Source organism: Pinus tabuliformis, chromosome 5_1, assembly GCF_031772625.1.
Source record: "Pinus tabuliformis cultivar Carrire ecotype Pingquan chromosome 5_1, CPIR1, whole genome shotgun sequence".
Classification (NCBI taxonomy): domain Eukaryota; kingdom Viridiplantae; phylum Streptophyta; class Pinopsida; order Pinales; family Pinaceae; genus Pinus; species Pinus tabuliformis.
In genome coordinates, this window is record NC_142305.1 from 692,431,760 (window position 1) to 692,445,083 (window position 13,324).

General features: G+C 41.2%; 1 protein-coding gene across 1 annotated transcript in view; it reads right to left on the reverse strand.

Moving 5' to 3' along the window:
* Nucleotides 1-13,324, reverse strand: part of LOC149166839 (plant/protein, putative (DUF3411)) — a 41,569-nt gene that overhangs the window by 20,746 nt on the left and 7,499 nt on the right. Inside the window, exons 2-7 of the mRNA XM_089432770.1 lie at nucleotides 2,629-2,793; nucleotides 2,427-2,519; nucleotides 2,196-2,311; nucleotides 1,109-1,207; nucleotides 693-998; nucleotides 433-597 (exon numbers count right to left, since the gene is read on the reverse strand). Coding sequence (XP_089288896.1) covers nucleotides 433-597; nucleotides 693-998; nucleotides 1,109-1,207; nucleotides 2,196-2,311; nucleotides 2,427-2,519; nucleotides 2,629-2,793 — 944 coding nt within the window. The remainder of the gene's footprint in view (nucleotides 1-432; nucleotides 598-692; nucleotides 999-1,108; nucleotides 1,208-2,195; nucleotides 2,312-2,426; nucleotides 2,520-2,628; nucleotides 2,794-13,324) is intronic.

Sequence of the window (13,324 nt, forward strand, 5' to 3'; positions counted from 1 at the left end):
ACAGTTTTGGTGTTTTTGTACACATTTTTGTGTCTATTATATCCACTCTAGTTGTATTGTTTTTGAAATCAGGATATATAGGCAGAATCATAAATACTTCATTTTTCTTAGTTTATATGAAGCACAGGTCAGATGCAGATTCTCACCCAGGCCTGCTGTCTAATTAGGTGTTAAGCCAGATTTTGATGATCCCCAGTTTGAACCACTGGCCCATTTAATATTGTATGTACTCTGAAACCCTTACATGGAACCTATACTAATATAAACACCTTATTTCTGAGGGAAAAAGAAAAGCATATATTTATGATCAAAACTCAATAGGTATAGGAACTCCTGTTGCTCTTCCCCAAGATTCCAAACGGATTTGATTTGCAATGCAAAAGAAAAACACTGACCAACATGTAACAAAAATAGACAATACTAAAAACGCACCTTAAAGCAGCACTGGCAAATATAACTACTCCAAGAACATCAAAGTGATCATGCAATGCTCGTTCTAATCCATACAGCATTTGGTATCTCAAGTTCCCAGACAAACCCAGAAATGCTCCATAACTCAGAGAACTCGTACTCACAGATGGTACTACTATTGAACTCCTACAGTACAAGAAAAGTGAGCTCTCAACAATCAAAGCATACTGCAAATAAAAGGGCAGCAGAGATGATGGATACTACACTGTCACAAAAAGTACCTTCCCTCCTTTTTTGAAGAGATGAGATTTGATAGTGCACCATTCGCAGCTCCAGCAGCCATGCCAACCATGCACAACTCTGCAGCCTTATAGAAAAAGGAATGTATCCTTTTTTGCAAATCAAATTCTCGAAGAGGATAATTTCTTTCAAAAATATTGTTGGGAAGCTTCTGTAAAGTATTTTGCAGATTAAACTGAAATGTGGTTCCATATGAGCGGCAGGGAGCAAGAGACCAAACTATTGCTGCATTGCAGAGTGAAACAGTTAACACATTCATCAGAGCTAAGTCCCACTCCTGTTTTATCCTGATACAATGAAACCATTATAAATCATCAGTTTATGTATTTACACCTGGGGTGTTTCTGCAGAGGAATTACTGTGATTCTACTAACATTAAACAGACAAACGCACTTACCTATCTTTCCGATGGTTTAATTCCCACCAAGCACTACAACAAATAGTTGTGGCTTGCTCCAAAAACATTTTATGAAGGAAGGCTGGATCCGCAATCATCCTGCAATTGGGAGACATTTACTTCTAAAACCAATGATGAAAAGAAATGGCAGAAGAGGACAAACATATGAGATTTCTAAACAGAAAACTACCAGAGGAAAACAGTTGCCAGTTTATTGTTGGTATAAAATTTTCAAAAACACTTTTGAAATTGGATAGTGGTTCCAGCTAATATTTGCCATAAAGTGTTCAAACCCTGAGCTACGGGAAAAGTGTAACAATGTTTTAGAAAGCTCTACAGAGCCCATAACTATAAATGCTTTACATTAAGTGAATATATATATATATATGCCATCAATTTTTGACCTGTATGCTCTCCAATCCATCCTGATATCCATTCGCTTTGGTGTTCGAATAGAGTAAAATGGTAAAGCAATACCTATACCATAACCACTTGATACATGTATGAGGCAGGTACTAAGCCTCGGGATTATGAAACCATTGAATGTGCCAGTGTAATGTATAATGGAGCTAGTAGCATCCAGCATGGCGCATGAATTTGGATGGCATAAAACAACCTTGACTTTGACCTTGATTACTAACTTCATCTTATGGAGGAACATTGAGTTTGACCGACCGAGCGAAACTCATTCGGAAAATGATGAGAAAGATATCAATTTGAGAGGGAAATGGTTCCACTACAACCCTGTATCGTTCCGGCTCAATTACTCCAACCCCTTAAATAATATAAAGCCAGTTCACATTCCCTACTAATCATTGGGGGAGAATGTGCCAGGGAGGAGGACAAGATAGAGGCAAGGGAGGAGGAGGATATCGAAATGGATATCAAGGAGGAAGGATAGGAGGATACACTGGGCCTGTGCATCATCCTAATTGCAAGGAGATTGGCCATATATATATATACAGTCAAATGAGATGAATCACAGAAAAAGCACAGTTGTAACTTCCAGACAACAATTTTGGGCAAGCTGAATTGCACACTGAACAAAACTAAATTCCGAATGAACATAGGCTGATCATGAAATTACCGTCCAATAAATGCCCTTGAAACAGCTTGAGGTAAAGCCCGTGAAACAAACCTGGCCACAGTTGGCCTTGCATTCATTGATAAATACCTGACCATCTGAGCTGAGCTTATCAACCCCTGCAACGCAATCAACAATTTAGTCTATCTCAATATGTGTGAAAATCTCTATTTCACATTAACTTCTATGCCATACGATGAATTCAATAAGGTGAAACTGTTTGCAATCAGTCACCATTTCAAAAGCTTGAAGAAGTCCAGCTGGTAAGTCACTCATGGTCCTATACCACTCTTGCATGACAGCCTCTACAATTTTTCTATCAAAAACCTGCAAGCCCAAGTGCAATATCATTTTTAATGTCAAAAAACTCGATAATAAAAACATGTATGCTCCAATAATCTCAGAAATCAAAAAAAAAAAAACAATTTGTGCAAACCTCTTGGAAAACTGTCCTCCTCCTAAAGAAACCGCCCTCATCTCCATCATCTCCTTCATCAAAATCACCAAAGTAGTCATCATCATCACCACCATCATCACCCCCATCACCTCCCCCGTGACTGTTTTTCTTCCCAATGTCCCCACCTCCATCACCATCTGCTGTCTGCAAAAAGGGAAACATAACATGAAATTACTAAGACCTAGATACCAAAAGTATCCCATATGCTGATCCCTTCAGCAATATATGGTACGATTCAGGAAAAGAACTAACAACCCCCTAATAAAGAAAAACAATCAAATAAACAAGTGCACAGCATAAAAATTAAGCCAATAACCTTATTTGAGATTGAGAAGGGGCTCACGATCAAGCTAGGTATGTTTGCAAATGGACAGAAACCTAATCAGAGTTGCGGATGTGATATTACTCACTGGCAGTATAAAAACTGATCTAGAGAACCAAAACAAATATGAACCAATCGCAATGCCATGAATACCGTGCTGCCCATGAAAGACATTTTATTCCTTTATAATTGAACTTGCTACTGTTAAGTAGACAAAAACATTAAACAAGAAAAAGCAGGACAGAAAGCAAATTTCTATCTAAAACTGCAAAACCCCTAAATCACACAAACTACATACACAGGACACACCCATAGCAGTATCTATTATCAGTTAATCATCTGAAATCAACAAAATGCATAGCTGCATCCAAGCTTATTTTCACTTGTCGACAATTGTCTTAGGATTGTACCAGGGGACAAGTGAGGCTAGGAAGGTGGTACTCAGAGATAAACTCAGAAATATCAAGATGACTAAGTCTGAGTCTGTGATCTCTTACCTGACCAGATTCACCAAAGTGAAAGATGAGTTAGTCAGGGTTGGGGAGACAGTCTCAGACAAAGACCTTGTCAGTTTTGCACTGTTGGGTTTTCCCAAGTCACGGGAAAATTTTACTGATATTATTAGTGGTAGAGAAAACCTACCAGGATGAGAGAGGCTATGGAGTGATTGCATGCAAGAGAAGATCCGGAAACAATCCAAATTTGGGTCTCATGCAAAGACTGAGGAAGAGGAAATTTTTGCCCTAGCTGGCAGAGGGTCAAGGCCAAGAGCAAGAAAAATCCAGGAGGAGTTGAGTCCAGTTCAAGAGGCAAGAAGAAGAAAAATCTCAGCAAAGTTAACTGCTTCTCTTATCATCAATTTGGGCACTACTCCACCAAGTGTCCAAACAAAAAGAAGTGATCCAAGAAGGATCATGTGGCAGCATCAGCAGAAGTGGAGTTCACTTCTCAGTTTGAGAGGGAGTTTTCACTCATAGCTTGCATGGTAAGCTCAATGGCCAGCAGCGTGTGGTATATTGATAGTGGAGCATCCTGTCATATGACCGGTAACAAGAGTTATCTCAGTCAATTAACAGAAAAGGACATGCAGTTTCATATAGAGATGGGGGATGATGGAAGGTACCAAGCACAGGGCGTGCGTACTATCAAGTTTGAGAGGGGGTCTAGGAATCCTCTCTACCTTAGAGATGTCATCTACGTACCAGGGTTGAAGAAAAACCTTGTTTCAGTCTCAACCAGTGAAACATGAATCTCCGATCACTCGCGATTAAACTCTGCTCTTCCCTCAAACGATCCGATTCAACTCTGGGCGAGTCAAACTCGCATTGACCGAGTTTGACTCGTGGTCAACATGATTTTGACTTGCAACTCACTCATTAATTGTGATTTAAGACACTAAGGCGATTTTTAGCCCTCAACTGAGCGAGCAAGGGTTTTAACTTTTAGGGTTCCCGCATTTTTCGTTGCATGGTTTAGTAACTCAACCTTGGAGAAGAAAGGTTATGAGGTTATCTTCAACAGAGGGAAGGCCTTTCTCAAGCCTTTCAACTCTGGAGCAGCTAAGTAGATTGAATTTAGGGTGACGAACCTCTACAGTTTACAGTTTGAGACAGACGCAACCTAGAGCAATAGGGAGATCAATGCACAGAGATGTGACCTTAAGGAGCTTTGGCATAGGCGCATGGGTCACTTACACCATGGAGCGCTGAAGATTTTTTGGGAGATTGCCACAGGGCTGCCACAGTACAGTGTAGATCAGCATGATCTGATGTGTGCGAGGGTTGCACGCTTACATGTATGCCAAGACATCCTTTCCTAGTAGAGACAGCAAGGCCAAGAGCATCTTGGAGCTGGTACATTCGGATGTATGCAGACCATTTTCCTCTCCATCGCTAATGGGATACAAATATTATATCACCTTCATTGATGACCACTCAAGAAAGACATGGATCATCTTCATGAAGAAGAAAGATCAGGTCTTCTCGAAGTTTGTGGAGTTCAAAGCATTGGTGGAAAACCAGACTAGTAGGAAGATCAAGGCGCTGAGGTTAGACAATGGTGGGAGCACATCTCCAATGCCTTCAGACACTTGTGTGCCAAGGAGGGCATCAAGAGAGAGCTCATCGCACCTCATAACCCCCAGCAGAATGAGGTGGCTAAGAGCAAGAATCAGATCATTGTTGGAGCGACCAAGGCTATGTTGCATGACTAGGGGCTACCTATGTTTCTTCGAGCATAGGCATGCAACACTGCAAAATCTTTTTGCAGAAGTCCACACAATGTGCAAGGTAGAGTCACAACAAAGAAGGCTTTCACGAGCAAGAACCCTGATGTGTCTCACTCTTAGATCTTTGGCAACCTTGTTTACTGCCATGTGTCTTCTGAAAACCGGAAGAAGCTAGAGCACGCATCAGAGAAGAGCATTTCATGGGCTACAGCAAGACATCCAGGGTGTATAGGGTGTATATTCCAGCACTCATGAAGACAATGATCAGGCATGGTGTGAGATTTGAGGAGGAACGGGCTCTTAAGAAATCCTTGGAGCTTGAGTAGGGTGTAGCACAGGAGGATGAGAAGCAAGCTCCCAAGTAGGAGGCTCAGCCATCTTCTCTATCTTCATCACAGTCGATTGTTGGGCAGGACAATCAACATGCAAATGAGATGAAAGCGCAAGAACAGGAGGAAAGAGTAGAGCTAGAGGGGCCCATTCAGACAATGACTCCCAGTGCAAGGAGAGGATGAGCTAGGTGGGCAGATCAGTTGATTAGAGAGGTTCAGGAGAGAGTTGGAGCCCCCAGCTCCACATTCAAACAAAGTAAATAGCCACAGAGATATATACAGGGTACATGGCACTTATGATTGAGGTGATAGACTCAGAGCCTTCTTGTTATAAGGAGCCAGCTTCTCAGTAGGCATGGCGAGATGCCATGGTGGAGTATTCATCTATCATGCAAAATGACATCTAGGAAATTGTGCCAAGACCAGTTGGCAAGTCAGTGGTTGGTTCTTGTTGGGTTTATAAGATTAAGCATGTGGCGGATGGGAGTGTGGAGAAGTGCAAGGCTAGATTTGAGGCCAAAGGTTTCTCTTAATCAAAGGGATAGACTATGATGAGATGTTCGCACCAGTGGCCCGATATTCGTCCATTAGGACCATATTGGCACTAGCAACGTAGATGGGGTGGAAAGTCCACCAAATGGATGTGAAGACTGCCTTCCTTAACAGAGTTGTTGAGGATGTGATATATGTTGAGCATCCTCAAGGGTTCGATACTTTCAGCAGAGACACACATGTTTGTAGGCTGAAGAGAGCTCTTTGTGGGCTCAAGCAGGCATCGAGGGCATGGTATGCCAGGATAGACAGCTACCTTCTTGGATTGGGCTTCACCAAGAGCAAAGTTGACCCTAACCTATATTATATTGTGGTTGAGGGCCAGCCTCTCATTCTTGTGTTATATGCTGATGATTTGATATTGACAAGGGACGTAGAGCTCATCCATGACTACAAGAGAGATCTTGCAGAAGAGATTGAGATGAAGGATATAGGGCTTATGTACTATTTACTTAGATTGGAGGTATAGCAGTGTGATAGGGAAATATTCTTGGGACAGGGAAAGTACAAGCAAGAGATTCTCAAGAGATTCCACATGCAAGATTGCAGGGCCATGACCACACCTCTAGTCACAAATTGGAGGAATGTGGACACTACCAGAGGTGAGCGAGTGGATCCCACACTTTATGCAGCTCATTGGGTCGTTATTGTATCTAGGGAACACATGACTAGCTAAGTAACCGGATTCATCCATATAGCCGGCGAACCCAAATCCTACGTGTCCGATACGATTCTCTTGAAAATCGTATCCTAAACTCGGATTCGACGTGTCCTATTAGGATTCATACGAATCCCGTGATTGGCCAGCGAATCACGATTTTAGGATTCGTATCCTAGAAAAGTGACTGTCGCAGGTTAAAAAGGACGCATTTCTTCATTTCTTTCACGTTGTTTGTCATTTGGGTCTGCATTGTTTGAGTTGTTTACAAGGAGAGAAGGGTTTGGAGCAAGGAGCTAAGGGAGTAGAGTGTTCGGCAAGGAGATTCAAGCACCAAGTAAGTGCATTTCAGCTCCATTTTTTTGCATTTCTTATTCTATTACAGCAGTTTGTATATGACTTTTTGTTTACAAATTTGCGCATGTTTTGTTCATTTCTTTTACAGTATTCATGGCTCAATCAAAGGCAGCATTTAGGGGGTAAAGGAAGGGAAAGAATGTCTCCATTGGAGATGCCCCTCCTCCCCCAATATCATCAGAGTCTGCTGCAAGTAATGTTGATGGAAGAGGAGGACCTAGAGACAACATTGATAAATATCCATTGTGGAAATATGTCACAAGAGAGGATGGGACAAGCACCAAGGGGAAGGGAGGAGGCAATGTGCAATGGAGATGCAACTTTTGTCACATTGCTTTCAAAAGCACATATTTCCGTGTGAAAGCACATTTGTTGGCTTTACCGGGTTGTGGGATTGGAGCTTGTAAAGTTGTTCCTTTACAAAAGAGAAAAGAATTGGAAAAGGAGTCCATTGTTGGTATGGAAAATGTGGCTTCAAAATCAAGAAAACCCAAGAATGAAGACCCCCTTCCATTTTTGAGGAAAGCCACCACCAAATTTCCATTTGAGAGTTCTATTGGGGGACAAGCAGCAAAAAGAAGAGCAATTGCACTTGGTCCAATGGACAAGATTTTCCAAAAAGAGAGACGGGAAGAGCTTGATCTCACCATTGCCTTCTTCTTCTATCAAAACTTCATATCATTTAATGTTGCACACTCACCTCTATTTATTGAGATGTGTCGAGCTCCAACTCAAGGGGCTCCATCAGTGTATGTGCCTCCTAGGTCAGAGAAGCTGAAACCACATTGTTAACAAAGGCAAAAAAAGAGGTGCAAAAAATGCTTGAGCCTATTGTAGCATCATGGCCAACATCTGAGGTTAGCATTGTTTCTGATGGATGGACAGATCCAGCACGACACCCAATCATCAACTTCATGGTGTCTTCCTTGACTGGTCCAGTTTTCATGAAAGCAGTGGATACACTTGGAGAATACAAGGATGCACAATTTATTGGTGAGTTATTTATTAAAGTTATTGAAGATGTAGGTGTTGATTCTTGTGTGCAAATCATTACAGATAATGCACCTGTTTGCAAGGATGTTGGCATGATTGTGGAAGCTAAATATCCACAAGTGTTTTGGACACCTTGCATTGTCCATTCATTGAACTTAGCACTGAAATCCATTGCTTCTGATGTGCTTTGGATTCGTAACATTATTGAGGATGCAAGACATATCCGTAACTTTGTGCAAAATCATACAAATGCCCTCACTATCTACAAGGAATACACCAATCTATCATTGTTGAAGATTGTTGATACACGGTTTGCCTCTTCATTCATGATGTTGAAGAGGTTGAGGGAGGTCAAGACTGCTCTTAGGTCCATGGTTATTTTTGAGTTTTGGTCTTTTTGGAGAAAGACAGATCAGTGAGCCTCTAAAAGAGTGAAGGACACAGTGCTAGATGATGCTTGGTAGGAGAGGGTAGATCTAATTATTCGGATCATGGACCCTATCATTTCTTTGCTTCGATTTGCAGATACAGACAAACCCATCCTAGGAGAGGTTTATGAGGGATGGGATTCCATGATTGAGTCTGTGAGGAGCATTATTCTACAGAGTGAGTGCCCCGAGTATGAGACATCACCAAAGGCCTTTTGTGATACTATACAGAATATTCTTATCAGCAGATGGGACAAGAATTGTACACCTTTACATTGTTTGGCTCACTCATTGAACCCCAAATACTACAACCATGAGTGGCTGAATGGTGGACCTTCCCGCAGATTCCTTCCTCACATGGATGGTGAAATCTCACAGGGGAGGAAAGAGGCATTTAGGCAGATTTTTCAGGATAGTGCATTGCTTGATGAGGTGGAGGATGCCTTTGCAGAGTTTTCCACTCGCAGTGGTCGATTTGGAGGTTATGATGTGATTAGAGACAGGGGGGCTATGAAGCCCTATTCTTGGTGGGCAAATCATGGGGCAAAAAGCCCTCCTCTTCAGCAGTTAGTCATGAGGCTCCTCTCTTAGGTGACTTCATCCCATAGTTGCGGGGGAGCGCCCCCCTCGAACCCGCTCCCGAATCGCGCTCCGGGCAGAAGCGGCTCGGGAGCGCGCTCCCAAAATCACTCCCGGACGGGAGCGTTTCGGGGAGCGATTGCTCCGTCGCTCCCAGAGCGATTTTTAACGCCCGGGAGCGATTGCTCCCAGGCATAAAAAAATCGCTCCAGGAGCGTTTTGACGGGCACCGGGAGCGATCCGGCAGAAAAAATTTCCGTGGATGCCAAAAAAATCAAACTTCAAAAAAAAAAAAATGGTTTTAAAAGCCCAATGGGCCTAAAAAAATTTCATTGTGACTTCATTGAGCAAGAGTTTGGAGCAAGAGCAAGAGCAAAGGAGCGAGGAGCAAGTGCTGAGGAGCGAGGAGCAAGTGCCGAGGAGCGAGGAGCAAGCCTGCAGAGGTAAGTAACTTAGTAATTTAGTTAGTTTAGTTAGTTAGGTAGTAATTTAGTTAATTTAATTTAGTTTATTGAGTTTAAAAATCATAAATTTAAATTAAATTAATTAATCCCAATAAATTAAATTAATTTGCAGATTCAAGAATCAAAACCCTACAAACATCAAACACCATGGACCTGGCTATATTTCTTGGCATTTTCCTCTTCCTGGTCCCTTTTATGGTTATTATGGTGCTGGAGAGTAGGAAACGGAGGGGCCAAACTGAAGAGGGGGATGAAGAAGCTGGAGAAAGTCAAATTGGTGAAAACCCCGATGAGGAGGAGCTGGAGGAGGGTGAACATGACCCTCAAAAAACTAAACAAGACCAAACTCCATTGTGGAAATATGTTAACAGGGCTGAAAAATGGAGAGGGGGTGGAACCACTAAATTTCATTGCCCCCATTGCAACACTGATTACACAAGTTCATACACCCGTGCTAGAAGACACCTCTGCGGGAAAAGGCCATGGGATGGAGACAAACAAATAGGAATCAAAACTTGTACAGCGGTGTCAGCGGCGGATAGAGCCAAATACATAAGGGAAGAGGAGGAAGCCCAACACAGATCAAAAAAATCAAGGGGTTTCTTTGAACCAAGCTCACAATCACAAAGAACTCCTTCAGCATCCTCCCAAGGCAGTGGATATGGAGGCACAGGGTCATCATCTTTAAGACGTAGAACCATATCAGATTTCCTTGATGAGGGGTGTAGGAATGATGTGGATTCAAAGGTTTACAGGTTTCTCTATTCATGTGGGATACCATTCAATGTTCTTCGCTCACCTTATTGGCACGAAATGGTTTCTGCCATAAATGATGCCCCTAAAGGATACAAGAGCCCTGGGTATGACAAGGCAAAAACCGTTGGCCTTGATCATGAAAAAGCAAAAATATCACATTCTTTGAATAGAATGACAAGTTCTTGGACTGACCATGGGGTGTCCATTGTATCTAATGGATGGACAAATGTAAAAGGCAAGCCATTGATAAGTGTTCTCGCTGTGTCTGTTAGTGGTCCCATCTTTCTAGCTGCACATGATTACTCAAACAAGTTCAAGACCGCCATCAACATTGTAGAAGCATTACTTGAAACAATTGAGCATATTGGCCCATACAATGTCATCCAAGTCATCACTAATAATGCTCCTAATTGTAAGGCAGCGGGAGCAATTATTGAGGATAAATACCCCAACATATTTTGGTCTGGATGTTTGGTTCACACATTGAACCTTCTGTTGCATGATATTGTCAAGAACAAAAATGAACAATACCAATGGATTGGTGATTTGTACAAGAAAGGCAAACAAATGATAAAATTTATTACAAATCATAGCAATACCCATGGCCTTTTCCGCAGTCACTCAAGATTGGAGTTGTTGAAGATTGCGAAGACCAGATTTGGTAGCTATTACCTCACCTTCAGGCGCCTTTTGAAGGTAAGAGAGGCATTAGCTAGCATGGTATCAAGTCCACATTGGCAGGTGTTAAAGGAAAGGGCTACAAATGTAGCTGACATGGCAGGTTTTGAAATGGTGGAGGAGGCCGCTCTTGATGGGCAGTTTTGGACAATTGTGAGGCAGGTATTGGATTTCACCAAGCCAATTTATCACATGATTCGATTTGCAGATACAGACAAACCAGTGATTGGCGAGGTGTATGAGCAAATGGATACCATGTTGGGGGAAATAAAAGACATTGTTCATAATAGAGATCCCAACTTGTACAAACTGATTCATGATTGTGTGTGTGAACGGTGGAATAGGCTTAATCTTCCACTACATTGCTTGGCGTATATCCTTACGCCAAAATACTACTCTACATCTTGGTTGGGCCAACCTGCAGCAGGGGGTGGGGTTAGGACCAAACCCCATTTAGATCCAGAGGTAACTAAAGGATATTTGGAAGCATGAGAAAAGTTGGTACCTGATAGGGAGGAATGTGCCGCTGTGCGCTTTGAAATAGGCAGATACTTCAGTGGCACTGGTTTGTATGGTAACTTCCATGCAATGGACGACAGAGATAGATTTGAGTTTTGAGTCCTTGACTCTTGACTCTTGACTCTTTCATATCATAATAATATTTTTTGTAAACAATATATCACTGTGACAATGAAAATTTGAAGTTTGAAGTTGGGCCTTGGCAATTATAACTCATTGGTAATGATGTGAATTATGAATATGATGCTTCGTGAAAGACTAAAGTTGTTTCATTTCATTTCATTATTCATGTTTCATTTTATAAATTTATAACATTTCATATCATGTTAACAGTTAGAAGTTATGATTTAGAAATATCTTAGATATTACTTCTTGTAATGGTTAAACTTAGCTTACAAGTACAACTTTGGTGATCAATGATGATAAATGTTATTGAATTTTCAATTTTGAAAGCTTGAAGTTGAAACTTTAAGATTGAATTTGATAAATCATGATTCATGAGACTCAATATGTTGCAGTTGTAATATGTATTTTACTAACTTGTGGACATGGTTGATGACGATTATAATTTCTAGATGACTGATGTGATATGGTTCAATGATCAATCTATGTCTTTTTATGTTTTTTATGTCTAATTCATCATTCTACATGTTTTTGTTGACATATATGTATCAAAAATTAAAAAATATAAAAAATATATATATTTTTAAAAAATCGCTCCCGGATTCGCTCCCAAACCGAGAGCTTCTGAAAATGGTCGCTCCCGCTCCCAAGCAACATAGCTTCATCCTCTTGTTGTGAGAGGAATTGGAGCACATATGGGAATTTGTATAGTGTGAAGAAGAGCAAGCTTGAGCAGTCCAGGGCAGAGACAATGGCATATGTGCACACCAACCTTCGTCTTATTTACAGGCAGAGGGAAGACTGGTTGAGGAGAAAGACAAAGATGTGGGATGTCTTTCCTGATGATATGGGTCTGGACACTAGTGTTGAGTTGGCATTGGCCAACATAGATCTCAATGATCCAGTGCTAGAGCCTGTTAGATTTGATGGCTTAGAAGGGTCATCCTCCACACGAACAGATGCAGAGGCGACTATGGATACAGGGGAGGAGGAGGATGCAGAGGAGAGCAGTGGGGACCATGATGATGAGGACATTGATGTTGATTCTAATGCTGATGATGAGGATTGATGCCTTGAGGCTTGTATACCTGTAGTTGTTTTATATTTTCTATTTCTATTTGCCATTGGCATTGCACTAGCACTACCTATGTAACACATTTTGATTTGATGACTTCATGAGAAAACTACAGTTGTCAGTGTGTTTATCTTACTATCTTGTAGTTGTAAATTGTCTTTCATTTATGAATTATGAATCATGATTTATGTCACCACTAACATGTATTTGAATTTTGTATGTACTATGCATGCTATAGATGAAGATCTATGTTTGAAATCAATAAATTTGTATCATTAATTAAAATTTGTGTAAGAAATATCTAATTTTTAATATATATATATATCAAATAATATATAACGAATCCTACGTGTCCTATTCTAGGGGGTCAACGTGTCTGAATCCAACACTATGAATCCTGAATCCTATGAATCTCGAATCCCCGTGTCAGGGGACTTAGATGACCAGTCATTTGCTTTGCAATCAACTAGTTTAGCTAGTTTATGGTTGAGCTGACCAGAGTGCATTGGGTTGCTTCCAAGCACGTGTTGAGGTATGTCAAGGGCACAACAAATTATGGGTTGTTGTACAAGAAGATTAATGGTGTGAGACTTCAAGGTTTCATAGATGCAG